This window comes from Lissotriton vulgaris, chromosome 4_1 (genome assembly GCF_964263255.1).
Source record: "Lissotriton vulgaris chromosome 4_1, aLisVul1.2, whole genome shotgun sequence".
NCBI lineage: Eukaryota > Metazoa > Chordata > Amphibia > Caudata > Salamandridae > Lissotriton > Lissotriton vulgaris.
In genome coordinates, this window is record NC_141691.1 from 1,949,310,932 (window position 1) to 1,949,332,567 (window position 21,636).

Below are 21,636 nucleotides of genomic sequence, written 5' to 3' on the forward strand. Positions count from 1 at the left end.
GGGGTGAATGTTTTGCCATTGTGCAACATTCCGTCCATCATCTTATGTGTTTTACATAATTCCAGTGGCCCTGCCTATCAGACACACGGATGTAAACTTTTTTTTGTTTGACTATCTGCACCACTGCGAGGAAGAAAACGTTCAAGGACCGAAAAACATTATTTTTAAAGAACACATACTTCTCGAATTTCAATGAGACATCTGAACTGTTGCGTTAATGCATGCACGTGCAAAGAATGAGTTTCTCTAACCCTCAATGAGTAAGACTTGGCAGGGTTGTATCATTTCCACTCATGGACACGTTTTACACATGCATGCTCGCTGCGCCCCCTGCCTGCTCTTCCCTGGACTACAGGGGCGACTGTACACAAGGACCAGAGGCATCATTCATGTCTGTCTCTCAAAGGGATATAGCTTAAATCCCTTTAACTCATTAAGGTTGGTGGATTTATACATATCACTTTTACAACATCTTGACATACATAGTATTAGAAAAGATGTCTAAAATAAACATTAAGTTCTGTAATACCCAATTAAAATGTCTTTTGCACATCTACTTACTGACAATACACTGTAGGCATGCTACTTGCTTCCAAAAATGTTGCACGAGTGATATATGTGCATGAGCGCACAACCACCGAATGTTCTTTGCTATTGTCTCACCTGTGAACGAGTCTCACGGACACCTAGCTATGCACCAAAAACAATAACTAGCCAGACCTTTGAAACTGCATGAATTTAGACCTTGATGAGCTGCTTAAAACTAATGGCAAGAGCTTCCTGGGTTAGTTTTGCTTACATAAGTATGTACCTAAAATCAAGGTTTGTATGTGCAAAAGAAAATTCACTAAAACATTCTTTTTGTATCTTTTTGTTTCAAGCTCTGCAAAATCAAACTTTGTAAAGATTAAAAATGAGGGTGGAAAGGTTCTAATTGCCATTTACCTTATGTATGCATCCAGCATTCAAGGATGGGTTCCCTGCTGAGCAGGAGTGAGGAGTGACACAGAGGGGATACTACAATAACATGGAAAAGGGCCTGAGGAATTGTATGATCATACTAAAGAGAGACACGCTTGAACCAAGAGAGTTGTTGATCTTCCACTGCTTGAGAAAGGCTGGTATGTGTTGCCCACTTACCTGCCGGAGGTTGATGTAAACTGCGTTCTGCAGGAACTCCGAAGCCTCCATGCTTCTCTTTTGTATCGCTAGAACCCTCACGGCTTTAACACACGCTTCCAGCTCGATCACTCCAGCATTCTTGTACTGTTGAATAAAAAAAGTTACATAGTAACAGATGCAGCAAATTGACTTATTCACTACTGAAGAAGTAACATCTCTGATTGCAAACAAAGAGTAGACATTTTGACTTCAATTCCCCCTTTTCTCTAATTCAGCAAGTAATGATATAGTTTGATGGGCATCTGGTGGTTAGGTCTATATGTCTTGGACAGATCAAACCCTTCAGAAACCAGACTTATCTCAAACTGAACATGTTCAACTGACGTCACTGGCCCTCATGTCTTCTTGAGAAGTCTAGCATGACATTCTCATCACCCGCAGCGGGTGGAATTGTCCTTAATGTGAAAGTCTTGTCAAAAGCCAGACATTTAATACAGACATAGTTGCATTTTTGTCCGACATTTACAATGGAAACCTACTGATTATAAATAGTTGGTTGGAGCAAACTATTTCCTCAGCTAATGAGGTTCAGAAAGGAGTTTTTTCAAAACATTTCTTAACAATAATTTGCGGCCATCACCCAAGAACTGAACAGTGGCAGCCTTAGTCACAATAACTGTATTAAACAAGAAGTGAGCCAATGTCTGCATGTAATACAGAGTGGCACTGTTCATTTGGTGATTAGATCTCACATGAAAGACTGAACTAATAGCCTCATGTAGATAATTCTTTGCAATCACAACACTTGCGAATCACACAGAAAGCAGGCTCTGTGTCCACATCAGAGCGTTTGATCATGTACAACCCAATTTTATGACCCAGAAAAGTCTTTCTGGCTTGTAGACGGGGATTTGTCAATGAAAGGGACACCCCATCCTATTTGGGGGATGCAATGCAATGTATTAATGCTTTGAGACCACATTTACGGTCATAAACCAATAGTTAAATACCAATACCTCAAAGGGGATGGTGGTCTGTTTTGGAAAGGGTAAACTGTCCTGCTGGGAAAGCTTACCCTTTTGTAAGTTGTGTTCGTTAGGCTCAGGTGGAGTAGGCCGTGATCCAGCAAACCACTGCATGGTTCCCTGGTGTATTCCCAAATGTAGAACATGTATTTTGTAAAAGCAGCACTGATCCATATAATGAACACTGGTTGCTTCAAAACAAAAAGTCTACTGTTTGGAACAGCCAATACAAGGATGATGGTCTGCTTTCCCTTGCAGGCCAGCAACCATGCTTTTGAAGCCATTCACAAGTGTTCACCTAATGGCGAGCTACCTATTAATATTTGTTTGGGAGGTTGGTTTGCATCCATCCTTCCCCCCCCCTAGAATGTACAATGTGTGACATGACCTTTTAATATATAAGTCACATCGTAAACTGCATTACCATTTACAAACCAGTTGGTGAGCTAATTGCACAGCGTGGTTTGTGGTTGGATATTTGTACCTCAGGGCCTATATGTATCTAAACATGATCCATTAGCGGTCAATGAAATTTGAGGATTGCAACTGTTTCGGTCTCAAAATTATGAAAAAGCTTAGATGACTGCATAGTGCAATTTTCGTAAACCGCACAGGATTACCATTACTGAACTGCATGCCAGGTAACCACCTGCAGGTTGATGCACCACAGGGAACTCTAAAATACAATAACTATCCAAGAGGTCTCTATGGTCCATGAGCAGCAGAGCATGGGAAAGAATTCCCCAGTGGTCAAGCTTAAGCAGAACTTCTTTTCAGTTCCCCGCACAGGGCCAGTTTTACAGCATGCATTTGGTTGAACTCAGTGTTCATTTCCTAGGGAGAGCTCTACATGAAATAAGTTACATTTCCTGTTGTGCATTTGTGAGGTGTGACAGCAGTGTATAACAGCATACAAGGATGCATCGACATCACGCAAACAAAATATATTATATGGTTTTTCCTAAAGACTTTGTGGGAAGCAGTTTCCGTAAAGCCATCTGAAAAGAACATCTTTCAGATATCTTTCTAAGGGATTCACGTTCTTCCTACCCATTGCATTTTAATCTCATTGGTACTGGGTACCTGTTCATGCCTCGACAAAGTTCAGTTCTGAACAGAGAATAAAACGTGTGATAAGTTGCTTTTTGTCTTTTCCATGGTAGCCTGAATTCCATTTCCCTAAAGGTGTATGATCTGCATGGGATTACGAATGTTTAAATCACGTTCTTCCTTGATTTTTTATTTTTTTTAAATCTTTTTATTGTTTTCAAACACAATCAATCCACATGAGAATGACTGAGCATTTATACATTCAACAAATTCTCGATAGATATCAAGACGAACCCCAGTATTAATCCCTTCTGCTCGGCGGCTCAATTAAGGAACCATCTCGAAAGTCCCGGAGTCATCCCCCCGAAAAGTAACCATAGCCGTTATATGATAGAAGCACAAATCAATACATTCCCAACGTAATGCCCCATGCACCAGGTTCATTCTCAGTTCGGCCCCCAACTCCCTTGCCCAATAGCCACCCACCCACCCGCCAGCGCGTCAACTCTGAGATGGTGTGTAATAAAGTGTTAGATCCAATCAGCAATGTGGACCCTACCAGTCTTCCAGCTTACAACTTGAATAGATATAGTGACCATTGAGGCGGTACAGAGACACCCCGCTGCGCTACCCATGTCATGTCTTCCTTGATATGGGAAGCAATTTATTAATCTGCATGTTTCAAGACACAGCCCGAGTTCAGTAATTTAAGAAGGCAAAACAGAGTCTCAAATAAACGGGTGTGTTTCGCTTGTGATGCTTACTCCCTGGAAAGGGATTCTCCCAATACTCTAGTAGCACCAATGGTTAAATCTTTCATCATCTTCAAAAAGGAAAGCACTCCAAGTACACTAAAAATAAAATGGATGCTGCACATCTTAAAGCCGAAAAGTTCTAATATCTATTCTTTATCGGTACATGAGGTGTACTATTCAGGAAGATGGTGAATATCTGTACTAAAATACTACAAGAGAAGAGCAGCTCCTTCCAGGTAAGAGTTTATGGGCAAGGGGGCGGCAATATTTATAGACAAAAGGCTTTTGAAAAGTATTGAAGACCAGCAAAGGTGAGAGTATAAAAGAAAGCACTCATTTGCTCTATTTTCTTGACAAAATGTCAAGTAATTTAAGTATTGTATTCCAAGCATCATAGCATGAAAGAATGAGAACACAAGCCAGGATTTGCCCTTTCATTCGCCAGTCCTTGGTCTTACCTTGCCGTAGTAGGAGATTGCCTCTTTGTATTTATCAATGATATCTTCAGGGCTCAGGCAGTTCTTTGCACGCCCTATTTCGGTGCTAGTGTCTGCATTAATTCCATTGGACGTCAGAGCACCTAGGAAAGGAAAACACATTTTAAGAATCCCACTAGTGGCCCAACTGAATGGTATTTTATAACTCATACAGATTCTATTTTGCAAAGATGTGACACAGATCCTGAAATCTCTTAGGAAACAGGAAGACCACACTCATTGAGCTTGACTTATGAAGGTAGAAGCCTGAAGGCGGCTTTTAACCTGACAATCCCTAGATTCTATCAGTGATGTGTCGATTAGGGTTCACTTTCAAACAAGGCTCCAAACACTGAGGCAGAAATCCATCGATTACTCCATACTGGTTCAGGCAGGCTACCATGATGATGTGAATCATCCCTAAAGCACCACAGACTATTTAATAGAACAAATGTAGTCCAATCACTGGTGCTATTACACCGCGACGAAGGCTAACACTTTAGATCAGAGACAATCAGCAAAATTTGGGAGCACTGAACCACTTAATACACCTGGTGGAAGCTCCTTTCCATGGGGACACAAGCATTGAGTATCTCCATTTTGGGCAAAACACAATTTTGGAACATTTCTACTAAATCGTATTCATTCATTCAATCTCCATTTTGGGCAAAACACAATTTTGGAACATTGCAACTAAATCATATTACTGTACTGATGATTACCTGGATCAATGAGAACTTCCTGAGCACCTAGAAAAAGAAACAAACGGATTATTGATGTTACACAAGGTTACAGTCACATATAAAAAAGACATGATGTACAAATTCTTTATTTCATTTATTTATAAAGTTTGTGTTCTATATTGCTCTGCATGCGGGAGAAGTCACCGCAGAGACCTTGCCTGCAAGATGCACAGTCTTTTTTTTAGCAACATTTAATTAATTTGTCTTTGGCTATGATTTTCCCTTGACAGGCTGTTAGTGATTACCTAATGGCTTTACCATATATTAGCTTTATGACAAACGATGTGTCCTTGCAAGCTCGCTTGTATGTATGTTTGGCTGAAGAAAATTTGAGGCAATTCATAATAATATGTCAATCTTTCACCGAAGAGCTGATGATCAGTGTCTATTCTGTGGTCATTCCTAGTAACCGTGCGCCAATACATTACGAATCTAGTAACCTGCAAATGCATGAACGAAATGACGATTATCAACTCGAGTTTTCATCAACACATAGAATAGCAGTGCAGAGGTCTGTACCGATGGTGGCATCACACAACTTCATGACAACATAGTCCAAAAGTTTTTATTTGTTGCAGGACATGGACCAAGTTCATGACTGGTTCATTTTGAAAAGTGGTAGTTGAATGCTCAAGTCATGGACATTTTTTGATGGGATTGGGCGATGTAGTCAATGTGATGTTAGGGGAGGCTGTACCAATAGTGGAGAGCTTGACGATAGAAATACATGACTAGAGAAGAGGCACTGGAGATGTTCAGGGACAGGGAGGCACTGTATGGTTGTGACCAGAGAGAATAAATGGTGTTGTTGGGGTGGGGGGTCAGGCATCGGATAGAAAGTTGAAGGACATGAAGACTAAGGTTAAAAACTTGAAAATGGATCAACTAGTCTATAGGGCTCAGTTTCCAAACTTTAGACTTAAAGAGTACAGATGGATTCGAAAAATGAGACTAATATAGTAGGTGTTTAATGCAAATCCAAATGTTGACACAGATTTCAGCTGCCTCAGAGGCGAGTAGAGATTTTGCAGATGTTTAGTACTCGACATGGGACTAAAAACAAAACTCAAATTGGTTTTGCCTAAGCTTACATACTTTATTATCAATCTAATATACTGCACGTACCTGGTCTGTGCCTCTTTCCGGCTTCTGCAGGGGCCGGGGCTCCTGACGCATTTCTAGCTCCAGCTTTGCCACCTGTACCACCAGGGTAGAGTGAAATGACCGAAACAGAGCATAATCCTTCCAGGGCAGCTGAGGATGGTGAAGTATGAGGGAAGAAATCAGAAGTTCAGGTCAAAGGAATTGTGATACTACATAAATTCCAGAAAAAAAATTATCACATGTTACTAAAGTACATTTTTATCAATTAATACCATTCAAGAAAATGGCATCGGAAGAAAATCTAGCCTCATGGAAGCATTGACTAAACTGAGCATATCTAAGAGCCAGGAAGTCGCAAATTCTTTCAGCCCTGTTCAAGAAGAGATGGTCATCTAACACTTTTAGAACAAGCAATGGCACCTTCTGCCTTTGGTGACCAATCTGTCTGCTCAGAATAAAGGCCATAAATTGGCAGTAAAGACTTTGAGTATGCGAGGGAAATAAGGGGCATAATGTACGCAAGAAGGCTGGGTGCAGAAGTTAGTGCCTACTGCTTGAAAAAGCGCTATATTTAAATGAAAAACCTGGATGGGGGAATTGGGGTAGGGTACTGCACTGGTCACATAGACCAAAATATTTCTATCACCCCAAATTACCTCCAAGCCATAAAAAGTCATTGACAGCCCGCAGAAGCTCAACAGCCATGTGATAATGTACCAGGGCATCCTGCAGCATCCCCGCCTGGAGACACAGGTCACCAACATGCTTCCGCATGCGACCTTGGCAACGCTTTTTATAATGTCTGAAAAGCAAAACACATTCTATTAATCATCCTGGCTGCAGGAAAACACATGATTTAACACACTAGAAAATCCACAATATTTTCACAAGATGAGGGCAGTTTGTGAACAAATGGGTGACATCTTTGGCCACATATTTATGTACTAGCATTTGTCAATAAAAGGTACAGCTTGGAAAAAACTTTCCTCTCAAGCATTAACATGGGGGTCAATGAGACAAGTAGCCAGGCTGTAATTCCCATCCAATCTCAGAGTACATCAGACAAGCAACACAGCAGCACAACCCCACACGTACAATTCCCTCTAGCCTCAAACTGTTTTTTTACACAACCGATATATTTCTTCCTTGTTTCATAAGGTCACGCTCAACCGAATGCTTCATGGAGTTGAAGTGAAAATTCCGTCTTCCCTCCTGAACGCATCTCCAGATAAAATCCAGATAGTGTACAAGGGCTACCACTGGTTATCAACAATTCCCTTTGTTGAGGCTGAAAGTGGATATTTCTCCCCTGCTAAAAAATCAATCTCTCAAATTATAAACATTTCTGCCAATTTCAATTTAGCCACAATACGAGACAATGCTATGATAACAGTTCCACCATCACCCTTCAGGATAATTGCCAACCAGGTCAAGGTAAAAATTGCTCATGGTATAATCATTATTAGCATACGTAGTGTGATGGTGGTGGTGTGTCTACATTTGTATCCCTGTGTCTCTCTGAGCTACCTTTGAGATTTCCAACCATGCCGTTTTGGAGACGGACAGTCTTCAGTTGTTGGACTCAAAAATTCACTTCAGTGTTCCAGGTATTCGTTAATACTGATAAATGTAGAATTCACTTGCTTCATTCCATTCGATCAATATCAATATTCTTTGACAGATAATATGTGGGGCACATTTACATTTTATATGTACACTAATTTACAAGAGGTTGAATAGCGGTTGGAGAGCAAAACAAAACAAAATCAATGCTGGCCAGAGTTTCCATGCTGCTGATAAGCAAATAAAGCAAAACTGCAAGCACTGGCAGTGCCATTACATCTGGCTTGTAACTGAAAGTACCTCTTCAGTCACTGTTAAGTCTGGGCCAGGGGTCTCCAACCTTTTGGGATATTAGAGCGACTTATGTTCAGTGAAAATCATCGTGAGCTACTAATATTATTAGTGTTGTAATAGTGACCACATCAGACAAGATCATATTAGTGGCGACCATATGAAAGATGACCAACAGTCGCGGAGAAGTCGAGCAGGCTAAGATGGCAGAGGAGCCAAGCTGAGCTCCGCGACACGACCCGCACAATCCGTCAATATCCTTTGCTTCGATGGCTATCCAGTCACGAGGAACGGAGCAAGGGGGCTCCTCAGATGACGATGACGGAGGCCTAGGCCGGCAGCCACTTGAGTGGGGAGAGCTGCAGTGAGCGTGTCCATGACTTAGAAGGTTCGGTCTGCAACAGGCTCAGACAGAGGCAGTTGACCGACTACCCAGAGAAGAAACACACGCTGGTGAGCGGGATCCCCTTCGGAAACAGCGGCGCACCCAGTAAAGACCTGGGGAGCACCCTAGACTCACAAACTGCGGGGAGCTGCTAAGAGAGAGTCGCGAGGGGCGGTGCACAGTTTGATGTGCCGTGGCAGGCAGGCACTGGTTAAGGGTCCCAGCGGGGTGGAATGCTAAACCACCTAAAGCTGAGAGGTAGGGGAGAGGTGCAGCGGACAATACCTGTGGGACTGAGGAGTTCGGTGGAAACATGGTATGGAAACATGCCCCTTCCTCCTTCCTCTCGGGCCCGGCCTGAGCAGGGAGCCCCGACCGCATGCAACAGGCACAGTCTGATGGGGCACATGAGCCAGACAGCGCCTTTGTGAACCTGGCTGGAGGAAGGACCGATCTGCAAACAAGCCCGGCCTGATTCCCCTTGGGCCCCGGAAAACAGGCACACAGTAGGCAGTTCCCAACTGGCAAACAGAAGACAATGCACTAGTACACACCTGACCATCCCATGTGCCCACTGTGTAGTGACAGACATACAATCAAGTGTAAGTTAGCATTGCTCAAGCACTAACTTTATGAGAAACATCAATGGGCTGCAGAGCACAATTAAGAGGTGACTTCTCTCTAGGATTCTAACACAATCCAAATCGTATGTAGTCTTCCTGCAGGAAACACGCCTCATTGGAAAAAAAATGACAATTTATTGGGAGGGAATTTACAGGGAGTTATGTTAGATTGATTTGTATAGCTCACTAATTACCCAAGAGGGCATTAAGGGTTCTATGCCACTCAGGGTTCACGCCAGTCTTCATGGGGGAGGCAATAATAATCAGGAAATCAGTACATTTTTACCCCTCATATGTATGGATAGAAAACAGTGGAAGATACACAGTGGTAATGGGGGATTGAAAGGAGACTCGCCTATTGCTAATGTGCTTTTGCATGCCCCCAAGCCTGCAGACAGACACTGACATGGCTACTGGTCACCTTACCCCATTCTCTGACAATCCTGGGAGGGGATTTCAACATGGTAGTCTACCCACAGCTAGAGAGGACTGGATCCAATCATCCAACCCGAAATACACCAGGGAAAGAGGAAGGGTTTCCTACAGGCAATGGGTATGGCCAACATATGCAGAACACTACACCGATAGGAAAAATGTAATTCCAATTATTCGGCTGCGCATAACTCCCACTCAAGAATCGATTGCTTCTTTATCTCCTGCGCATCCTTAGATCTATTTACGGAAGCAAAATACCTGGTGCAGGGGTAGATGATCACTCACTGCTAAGGGTGATACTGGGCACGTACCAGAGGTGCACTACTGAAGACTGGAGGGTGGCGATATGGTGCTTGGGTAACCCCACAGTGGGTGACTAACTGATTGAAGTGGACATGCTCTGGGAGGCATACAAGGCAACCATTAGAGGGGTAATCATCTTTGGAGAAGTAGGACAGAAGCAAGAGGGATAAACGGATGAAGGAGCTAGAATTGGACCTTAAGAAATTAGAAGTGGAACTGTAGTGTAGTTCCTATTTTCCCTATAGCCCTGCGAATTGGAATAACATAAACAGCAGTGTAGATGTAGAAGTGCGGTCTTCTAGGTCTCTACTGACTATGTAAGACTTAATTGGGTTTGTACCAACTAGCTCAGAGGTCACTGGAAACTTTCTTGACTGAATAGGAAGTGATCAGCTTCCCTGGCTCAGACAAGAAGGGATTCAGTTTTCCAACAACCGCATTAACATGACAACTTTGCTCCTTAGAATAAGAGTCAATCTCTAGAGTCGTGTGAAACAATAGACAGCTATTTCACTCAGTCAGTTGTGCAAGAATTACTTTCACCAGGATGCAGAGAATAGAGAGACGGGCGTTTTAAATAAAAGGAATTATTTATTGAACAGTCTTTCTTCTCATGCAAGAGAAATGAATTGCCACAATTGCAAGACTTGTTATTATAAAAAGTGCGTACAGTAAAAGGAGTATTGCGAAATAATACTGTAAAAGCATTGATATGGTTTCTTAGCCATACGATAGTTAAAATGAGTAAAATATATACATCCATATATACATTTAGCTAACGTCCTCAAATGGTGCTTCTAACTACGCCTACCCCGGTGTACCTGACCTAAGCCTAATACATGGGAGGGAGTAAGTAAGTAGCAGTTTAAGTTAAGTTGGTTTTGCCAAGGGTTTGCTTCAAGAATTCTCTCTAAGGGTTTAGTCAACACGTACCTCTGGAATAAAATGTTGGAGGTCTGGTATCTCCTCTCAGGACTCGATATTCCAGTTACCCGCGAGGGTAGGCTGGAAACGCCGGAGCTGGATTTTCTCTGCAGGAGAAAAGACAGCGTCTTTCTCAGCGCGTCAAGGAGGAGGAGGGGCAGCGTCCGTGGGCTTCTCGCATCTGCTGGGCTCTGCAATGGACAGCTGTTCTGCTCCTGTATTCACCACCACCATCGCATTTGCTTAAGGCAACATTGGTATTATTTATACCTGAAAGGTGCCTTGTTTGACGTACGTTTTTGGACATAAGACGTCAAAGATGTCACTAAGAACTGGTCGTTCTTACAGTGCTCATTAGAGTTCTATTACTAATAAAAACAAAGCAAGCGGGGCTTTCCCAGGTTGCTGGGGGTTTTATCTGTTGAAAGAACTCGGTGTGTAATCTAGGAATCTAAGATAGTGGCTTCTGCTGTGTCATGTACTGTAATGAGCTGCAGAGACGAGTTTCTGAAATATGGCTCTGATCGTTTATGCCATTATAGGGGTATGAATTGATTATAGCCGTATAGGGGTATAAGGTCACAATATTGATCGGGGTCCTAGATAAAACACAACAGAACATGTGCCATGACCTAAAACGGCAGACACACGTAGACTAGCTACCAAATTGGATTAATACATAAATACCCTAATGCACGATTTAAAACTGACCTACCTACTTAAACACCAACTATATGAATTACTGGACAAGGCTGAGGAACTACTAGTGTGGTTGGTAAGCCGGAATTCAAGCACCTGGTGAGGAGAAGGGAAGAGAGGTGACAAGTGTCTCAAGAAATAGTGGAAACATTTGCTAATTATGTTCAAGTTTTTAACTGCTCACAATCCACACCGCCTCTGCTGGACCTTGCCAACTTTGCTAAAGACTGTCCCACAAAGTGCTTGCCGGGGATACTGCAAGACCCCCTGAAAGGTGAACTCACTGAGGAGGAGATAGGAAAGGCAATTGCATAATTGCAAACGGAGAAAACGCCTGGACCCAACGGTCTACCCACCTGATTACTTTGAAGCCCTTTACCGCTCACGGTCTATTCCGCCACCACCAGACCTTGAAAACGTTGCTAAAGACTGCCTCACAAAGTGCTTGACAGGGACAAAGTAGGACCTCCTGGAAGACAAAGTCACCGAGGAGGAGATAGGAAAGCCAAACACACAATTGCAAACTGAGAAAATGCATGGACCAAATTTTCTGTTCATAGAATTTTATTAAAAAATGATGACTATGGTGATTAAGCCACTACACGAAATGAATAAGAACGTGTTTCGGTCACAGACATTGACAACCGACTGATCAACAAAGAGGGGAAACACAGGAACGCATGCTGTTGGGCTTGGCCCTTTCTGCGGTGTATGTATGCATGTATGTTTTTGGTAGTTATAAAGCACACCCTCTTCCCCAAGGGGATATCCCAACACTAGATCATACTTTGCTGGTTCCAATCAAGACCTTAAAGTGAGTACAACTAGTTCGTCCGTTGTCTCCCAAATACTAGTAAATCTGGCATTGTACGTAAATTCAGGGGAAGATTTTTCCAGTGTGTTGCTACCAGAAAGTTGAAAGTGCGGTCACACATCTTGGATTTCTCATTCTTTTCCAAGCAATTAAAGTTTGTTTGTAAGATGGAAGGTTTCAAGCAGGCTTGAAAAAAGTGAATTTTTTCTTTAACATTGCAGGGCCCTTATATGGAGAGCTCTGTGAGTACGGCACATTAGCTTAAACTGTGGTATTTTTCAAACTGGTATCCAGTGCAACTGATTGCGACAGGCTGAGCTCCTGTTCATTTTGTTGCAAATCAATTTTGCTGCCACAATCTTAATATTGGAGCAGTGTGAACAGGTAATCTGCATGCCCACAAACAGTGCATTTTTGTAGTCTAGCCTACTCAAATAAGGCTTGGACGGTATTCCTTCTCAATGCCATTGGACTCCACCGAAATAATTTCCAAAACGTACGTAAAAGGCCAGAACTGGTCCCACATACCCTAGTTATTTGTTCTTGTAAGGATAGCGATTCCTCAATCACAAATCCCAGATTTTTTACTACCTTTTTTGGCGCAAGAGCAGAGTCTAGCAAAGTTACCCACCACAATTCCTTCCAGACTTTGTCAGCTTGCCTAGAGCAGTACTTCTGTGTTATCTCCAATAAGTTTTAAACAATGAAGCCAGTCGGCCACTTATGAGAGGCAATCAATCAGATTTGCCTGAGTCTCTGCCTACTTTTCATCAATGGAACTAATCAGCTGGGTATCATCAGCGAACATAATAATCTTAAAGCCTCATGCCCTCACAACGCTTGCCAAGGGTGCCAAAAAGTTATTTCCCCTTCCACGCTGATGACGAGCTGGGCTCGTCATGGCGTAGCCTCCTCGCACGCTGATGACGAGCCCAGCTCGTCACGTAACATGCGATTTACAAAATCTCAGCATGCGAGCGGAATTCCGCTAGCGCGCATGAGGTTAAAATAAGTAGGGCTTAAGAAAGATCCCGGAGGCACCCCGCAATAAAGATTACAAGGGCTTAATAGAAAAGAGGGTAGCTGCACCGCAAAGTATCTATTGCTTAGGGATTAACTAACCACTGCAAAGTAGAAGAGTGAAACCCACCTTCATGCATCCTTTGAAGCAAATGCTGGTAAGATACTATATCGAAAGCTGCCAACAAATCTAAAAGAATTAGTGCAGCAGCTTTGCCTTAGTCTACTGAGGATCTAACACTGTTCATCACAGCAATAAGGTGGACTCTGTGCTACTTCTAGCCCCAAATCCTGTTTGAGAGGGATCTAACAAATTATTGCTCTCCAGATAGTGGGTCAATTGATGACTGATTAATCTTACCAATACTTTAACCAAATCAAGCAACATGGAGATGGGATGATAATTAGAGAGAGTAGAGGCGGTCACCTGAGTTTTCCTTGCCAGTGGTACCATTAAAGCTTGTTTCGTAGCGCATCTTAAATCAGACGTCCTGCACTGGAAGTTGCTCCCCTTGACTCTCCTGGGACGTGCAGCCCTATTCAAGATTATGTCCCTCCCCCATCTCTTGTACGTGTTACACAATACTCCCTTACGGGTTGCGGCGTCATACTTTAGGGAACTGGAGGGCACAGTACGAGATCTGCTATTGGAGGGTTAACCACCCCACATTGCCACATATAAACTCACACTGGGGTGGTTTGATGGGGGTATTGGGCTCCCAGACATGAAAAGATACTACTGGGACTCACAACTTGCTGCCATTAATCAATGCACTTATACATGACCCGGAATTTCGGATCGATCGTTGGCTCCTCCCTGTGTTATGTTACGTTAGGTGAATTTCTAAGGCGCGCAACTCACCAGGTGGCATCTCGGCGCTACCCTAGAGAATTGGGACAGATAACCGGTCACATTGAAGGTAAGTTAGAACAGAGAGGTTTTCAATTGTTTCCTAAAAGCGGCATACGTAGCACATTTTCGTAGAGCAACAGGGAGCTGATTCCAGTACCGCGGAGAAAGGTACGAGAAGGATCTCCCACCAGTGCGGCTCAGACGGATTCGAGGAATTTTTAAGAGGGCCAGAGAATTGGACCTTAAGTTACAACGTGAGGTTTGCTTCAAGCATTTCTTCTGAAGGTACAGAGGACCTCTGCCAACCACGGCATTGAAGGTAAGACAGCAGATCTTGAAAAAGGATCGCTTCTTAATAGGAATCCAGTGTAGCTGTCTCAGCAGAGGTGCGGAGGGGGAGCCTGAGGGGCAATTTAGGATCATCCTGGCCGCTGTATTTTGGATTACCTGCAATTTAGCAAGCAATACCTCTCCTATTTCCGCCAATAGTGCGTTTCCATAATCAAGTCGACTCATCACCTTGGCTTGGACCAAGGTTCTCCGGTGGTCTGTCGACAGACAGGGAAGTATCCTGCGTAATAGGCGTAAACTGTAGTAGCAGGAGCTAGACGTTGCTGCCAAATGGTCCTTCATAGATAACGTTGGATCCAGTTTTATTCCAATATTTTTTACTGCTTGGGTCGGGGTGGGGGCAGTACCCAACTTATCTGTCCCCCAATCAGGTGTTCAGATCGTCGAGGCTTTTCCCATGAGCATAATTTCAGTCTTAATAGGATTTAATTGGAGGCAGTTCGCTGTCATCCAGTTTGATACTGCAAGCATGCCTGCTGTAAAACGGGATTTCTCCTCCTCCAAGTCGATACCCAGTGAAAATATCAACTGGGTATCATCAGCGTAAGAAATTATCTCGAATCCGAATGGTTCGATGATTTTTGCTAAAGGTGCCATATAGACATAAAATATTGTCGGACTCAGGCAAGAGCCCTGGGGGACGCCCTTGTCCAAACGTGTTTCTGTGAAAGATACGGACCCAGCATAATCCTTTGCCATCTGTCAGACAGAAAATCATTAAGCCATGTCAAGGCTGAGCCTCGAATACCATACGAGTGTAGTCTGTCCGCAAGCATAGAATGACAAATGGTATCAAATGCTGCGTAGAGATCTAACAAAATCAAAACTGTGGATCCCCCAGCATCTAGCACCTGCCTCAGCGAGTCCGTTACTGCAAGAATGGCAGTCTCGGACTTGAAGCATGGCCGGAATCCCGACTGAGATGGATCCAGAATTTTGTTTGATTCCAAAAATGCGCTCAATTGCCTGTTTATGATGCTTTCTAATTGTTTGGCCAACAGAGGCAAAAGGGATATAGGTCGTTAATTACTGAGCATTTGGGGGTCAGCTGTAGGTTTTTTCAGTATTGGCCTGACATATGCCTCTTTCCAGTCAGTGAGGATGATGCCAGATTGGATGGATCTGTTAAAAAATTTAAGAATCTCTGGGGTGCAGCTGGAGGAAATAAGGGCCATGGTTTTTGGGGGACACAGATCTCCAGGCGAACCTGATTTTGACAGAGATAACAGGTTGACGACTACTTCCAGGTTGGTAGGTTCGAATTGCTCCAGGGTGTTGCTCCTTGGGGCGGGTTTGAGGGATGGCTGTACACGAAATCCCGAAACATCGTCTTGTCCGGCCCGACCAAACATGCTGTGCAAGTATGTAAGGACGATCCTAAAGGCTTGGTTTGGGAAGGCAGGCTCACTCAGACTACGCTGCTTTGGCACTGTGACCAGCTGGGTCGGCTGTCGCGCTCCCTGGGCTTCGACAAATGGGATATCATTGGTAATTCCAAGATAGGGGACCTTTGGAAATTGGGCAATGTCATACTCTTCTCACAATTAGGTCAAGAGTTTGAAATGGCCACCACAGAACAGTTCCGGTATTTCCAAATTAGACACCCACTGCTCGCAGCTCTCCCCAAAGGTACGGTCCTCCCTGATTCCTCCCCTCTAGAGGATAGGATCCTAGATGGTGACTTGCCAGAAAAAGCCATATCACTCATATATAAGAAGCTTATTAACAATATGACCAACCCCCTAACCCGCCTTAGAGGTAAATGGGACCATGACGTCGCAGGCCTGGAGGATGAGGAGTGGCGGGCCGCGGTGGCTTCTCCTTGTGAAGTTGCCATCTCTTCCATACTCCGACTGGTCCAGCTCAAAATCCTCCATAGGACGTATTTGTCCGGACCCTCGTTGGTCCATATGGGCTACGCCCAAGACAGTGGCTGTGCACGAAAATGCAGCCAAGAGGGCACCTTCTTCCATACAATCTGGGAATGTGTGAACATTCACAAGTTCTGGGAGGGGGTGGTTCTCATGATGGAGGAAGTAATGGGGCAGCAGATACAGTGCAATATCAAACTGATTTTCTTGAACATTTGGGACCCCTCTGACCTTACGGCTAAGGAGAAGATCTGGGCTACTTTGGGTTTCATGGTAGCCAAGCAGAATATCGCACGATTGCCGAGGGCCCCAACCCCACAGTGTATAGCCGACTGTGCCAGGGACATGGATTGGTGTATGGTGACAGAGATACCTATTTATGTCTCAAGGGGATGCCCGAAGAAGTGGTCTCAAATATGGGGGCTTCGGAACACCTTCCGGGGGAGATATGTGTGCACCAGGGAGTTGTGATGATGTTGTTGACGATGTTAAATAGTGTGACATTCCTCTGGACAATTGTATAGTACCGAGCTAAAGGGATTCTTTTTTTTATTTTATTTTATTTTTTTTTTATTTATTTTTTTTAAATTTTTAAAACCTTTATTTTCAAATAGTGCACACAGCTATTCAGCCTTACATCCCGGAGGCTAGGCAGCAATTCAAGAAGCAGCAAATCAGAGTGCAAGAAGCAAGGTCCCAGAACGAGTGAAGGTTATAATTTTTAATTTTTTATATTTTATAAGAAGAAGGAACAAGTACAGAAAGAGGCGCCAAAACAAGCGCCAAGAAAGAAGGCAACTAACCCATTATGCAGTGAGGCCAAATCGAGGAGTCAGCTAGGCACAATGATAACAATTATATTCAAAACAATATAGATACCGATGGGGGGAGGAAGCACAGGATAATAGGGATATAGAACCGTCAGTTGGATTTATGGCTATGGGGACAAGTGTTCTTCCAGTGGAACGGATTCCGGTGGTATGCAGATGTCCCCCCTATACTCGTTCCAAGCCCCCCACAACTTCTGCCATTTTTTGGGTTTACCCCTGGCCACATACACAGTCTTCTCTCGGAACATACACCAATCCATATTGGCCTTCCACTGTACCACTTTCGGGGCTGTTGTTGCTCCCCACATCAGTGCAATGACCCGCTTTGCGACCATGTTCCCAAGGGTTACCCACTGGGTTTGAGCAGTGTTGCGATCTGTTGGGCCCCAGATATTTAAGAAGCATCTCCGGGCCTCCGCGTGTACTTCTACCCCGGTCACCTCACTCATGATCATGTGCACCCGCCTCCAGTAGGAAGCTATCACGCTGCATTCCCAAATAATGTGCATAAAGGTGGCGAGAGCACCACAGCCACGCCGACAGAGGCCGTCAACCGAAAGTCCCATATGTATTAATCTGGGGCCAGTGACGTAGACTCTGTGCAGGATCTTTAGTTGCACCAATCGAAGACGGGCGGGGATAGCGACCTCCTTAGGGGATGACACAGCACATTGCCAGTCCTCGTCGTCGATCTCTATCCCGTCCCGTACCCATTGCTCTCTCACCCCCAGAAGAAGATCCGTGCGGACATTAATCAGTTTTTTATATGTCAGAGAGATAGCGCTGTCCGGCATGTGGCCGTCCAGTACCCGGTCTTCCAAGGGAGAACTTTCGGGGATTGCCGCACCCTCCGGCCTGGCGGACAGGAGTGCATGTCGCAGCTGGGCGTACCGAAAATATTCCGTTCCACCCAGCTGGAACTCCGTCTGTAGTTGGGCAAAAGACTTCACCTCCCCACGCAACATCATGTCCTCCACCCTAGAGATCCCAATCATATCCCACTTATCAAACCCCTTAGTGTGCCACAGTTTACCCAGAATCTCAGAGTCATAAAGTGGAGTTGCCATTGTAAGTTTGTCCTTCCACCCCTGTGCCTTTGTGATCGTTCTCCAGATGTGCAAAGCGGTTTTCGTTGGCCCAGACATCCGCCTATCAAGAGATCTCGTATACAGCGCCCTATGATATTTCCCGCCATCCAGGAGCCACCGATCCATGGCGTACCCTGGACTATCCACCGGTCCGTATAGGCCATGATTAATGGCCGCCAACTGGGAGGCCCAATAATATCTCCGCACATCGGGTAATGCTATTCCCCCATCATACCACGGGAGCATGAGCTTCGTGATAGCAATGCGTGGCCGGCCGGCCCAGAGCAGGGCACGTTGCAAGCTCTCGATTTCGCCAAAGTATCTGGTCGGGACCGGGTCTTGAGTATTTTGCAGGGCATACAGGAATCTGGGCAAGGACATCATCTTAAATAACGCCGCGCGCCCAAGCAGGGAGAGAGGAAGTTTACGCCACCCCTCCACATCACGTCGGAGACGAAGAAGAGGAGGAAGCAAATTGTTCTCATAGCGTGCTTTGGGGTCAGTGGAGGTATAGATCCCAGGTATTTGAATCCCTGTCTCGCCACCTGTATGCCACAGTCCCTCGGAAGATGAGGTGTCCCCCCTCTCAGAACGTATAAGTGCGACTTCGACCAATTAATAACCAGGCCAGAGTACTGACCAAAGAGTCGAAGCACGTCACAGGCCACGATGAGAGACTTGCAAGGGGAGGTGAGATACAGAAGGATGACATCTGCATATAATGACACTCGGTCCTCGAATTCAGGGGACCAGCGAATGCCATGTATGTCAGGGTGGTTACGTATCCAGGCTGCCAATGGTTCGAGTGCAAGCGCAAACAGAAGGGGCGACAGAGGACAGCCCTGCCTGGTGCCCCTCTGAAGAGCAAAGGACGCAGAAACTCGACCATTGACCGTCACATTAGCCAGTGGACTGGCATACAGAAGTTTAACCCACCCTACAAATTCCGGACCAAAGCCGAGCTTTGCCAACACTGCCCACAGGTAGTTCCATTCAAGGGAGTCAAACGCCATTGTGGCATCCAACGACGCCAGAACAGCTGGCTCCTCGAGGGTGTAGGCCCTAGCCAGGGCTCCGTGGAGTCTCCGAAGGGTAAGGGCAGTGTTGCAGTGTGGAATAAAGCCAGACTGGTCCGGGTGCACTAAGTCGCCGATTGCGCCAATCAAGCGGTTGGCCAACAATTTGGCAAGAATCTTAGGCTCCGCATTCAACAGAGAGATGGGACGATTCGATCGGCACAAATCTCTTGGTTTCCCTTCCTTATGGATAACCACAATGGTGGCCAGCCTCTGGTTGTGGGGAAGCATGCCCGTCTCTCGCGCCTCCAGGAACATGTTCCGTAGGGGCGGAGAAACGACATCTGGCTTGATTTTATACAGTTCCACTGGAATATCATTGGGCCGGGCGCCTTACCAGACCTGAGGGAACGAATGGCAAGGGCTATCTCGTCCACAGTAATGACCCTGTCCAGGTCAGTACGGTCTGCCTCCGGCAGGCACGGGAGATTTATGTCCACCAGAAGAGCACAGGAGTCGGCCTCGGACCGGTCCGAGACCGAAGTGTAAATGCCCTGAAAGTAGTCCGAGAACGACTCAACTATTGCCCTCGGATCAGTGACAAGCAGGCCATCGTCCCCAAACACCTCCGGAACTACGCGGCCAGCTCTCTCCTTCCTGTCAAGCCAAGCAAGGAGCTTGCCCGCCTTGTCTCCGACGATTTACAAAAAGGGGGTGGTGATGAACAGAGTGTCTGAGTTAAACACACCACTCTTACCCAGTCCAAAGATCAGGGCTTGATCCATCACCGTTATTTATCTCACTGCCCCATCCCAGCTCAGAACCTGGCTATATGCAAATCAGTCTGTCCCTGGCCCAGTGCATCATGGGAACAGGGCAGACTAAACTACCAAGCCAATTCTTCACCAGAAAGGAGACAAGCTACCGGGGACCGGTTTCTGGCATTTCAGCCTTCTTCGGCCCGGCTTGCTTGAATCCTGATGGAGCAGTGAGAAAGGGACTCATGTCTGAGTATACCCTGCCACACCTATAGCGGCCAAAAACGATTTACAAAAAGGGGGTGGTGATGAACAGAGTGTCTGAGTTAAACACACCACTCTTACCCAGTCCAAAGATCAGGGCTTGATCCATCACCGTTATTTATCTCACTGCCCCATCCCAGCTCAGAACCTGGCTATATGCCAATCAGTCTGTCCCTGGCCCAGTGCATCATGGGAACAGGGCAGACTAAACTACCAAGCCAATTCTTCACCAGAAAGGAGACAAGCCTTGTCTCCGACATCATAAATTCTACCCTGCTGTTCCCTACCCATAACGGTGGCAGCATCGGAGGCAAGATCACGATATTCGGATTGCTTAAGAGAGAGAGCATGGAGCAACTCAGGCGTCGGGCCCGCTTCCAATTGGGAGTCCAGCTCCATAATCTCTGCTTCGATGCGCACCATGTCGGCATCCCTGTGCCTGCGGACGTCCGCTACGAGGGCGAGGGCGTCACCGCGCAGAACCGTCTTAAACGCCTCCCATAAGGTGGCGGCTGACGCGACCGACCCAGTATTCTCAGTAAAGTAGAGCTCAATGGCTCTGGCCAGGAGTCCGCGCATCTTCGGGTTTCGAAAATACCACGGGTTGACTACTACAGGCCGCTCGGTAACCACAATGTCGAAGTCAAAAGACACCCACACCGGGGAGTGGTCCGAGATGCCCCTTGCCAGCATGCGGGCTTCGGAAATCGCCGGCGCATGGGCCGCCAAGGCCAGGACATAATCTATTCTAGAAAGGCTACCGTGCGCCCCAGAATGAAACGAATATTGACTCTGGGTGGGATGCATAAGTCTCCAGCAATCGATCAGTCCCATAGTGTCAAGGAAATCGGGCAGCCAGGATTGTGAACTACGGAGATCTCTAGGCGGATGTCTGTCCAAGGTCCCCGAGGAGACTGAGTTGAAATCACCACCCACAATAAGCAACCCCTCGGGCAGGCTCAAAATGGCGCCTCCAAGGTCCTGAAAAGTGTTGTTTTGTAACCCCGGGGGAACATAAACTGAAACCAGAGTCAGGGACCGCCCCTCCCATCTCCACGAGACGGCAGCGTACCGCCCCCTCTCGTCCACGACACTGGAGTCAATCTCAAATGGGAGAGACGTGCGCACCATAATCCCTGCCCCCCGGGACCCCGAAGAGAACCCTGAATGTGCCACCATCTTGAAACCCATCCTGTTGAGCGCACGACACGTATTTCCCACCAGGCGTGTCTCCTGTAACAAAATAACATCAGGCATACTTCTTCTAAACAAT

General features: G+C 45.5%; 1 protein-coding gene across 1 annotated transcript in view; it reads right to left on the reverse strand.

Moving 5' to 3' along the window:
• The window catches only part of TRAPPC9 (trafficking protein particle complex subunit 9), a 2,581,727-nt gene that overhangs the window by 2,459,313 nt on the left and 100,778 nt on the right, over positions 1-21,636 (reverse strand). Inside the window, exons 3-7 of the mRNA XM_086966259.1 lie at positions 6,932-7,077; positions 6,297-6,425; positions 5,151-5,177; positions 4,411-4,532; positions 1,141-1,266 (exon numbers count right to left, since the gene is read on the reverse strand). Of these exons, the coding sequence (XP_086822385.1) occupies positions 1,141-1,266; positions 4,411-4,532; positions 5,151-5,177; positions 6,297-6,425; positions 6,932-7,077 (550 nt within the window). The remainder of the gene's footprint in view (positions 1-1,140; positions 1,267-4,410; positions 4,533-5,150; positions 5,178-6,296; positions 6,426-6,931; positions 7,078-21,636) is intronic.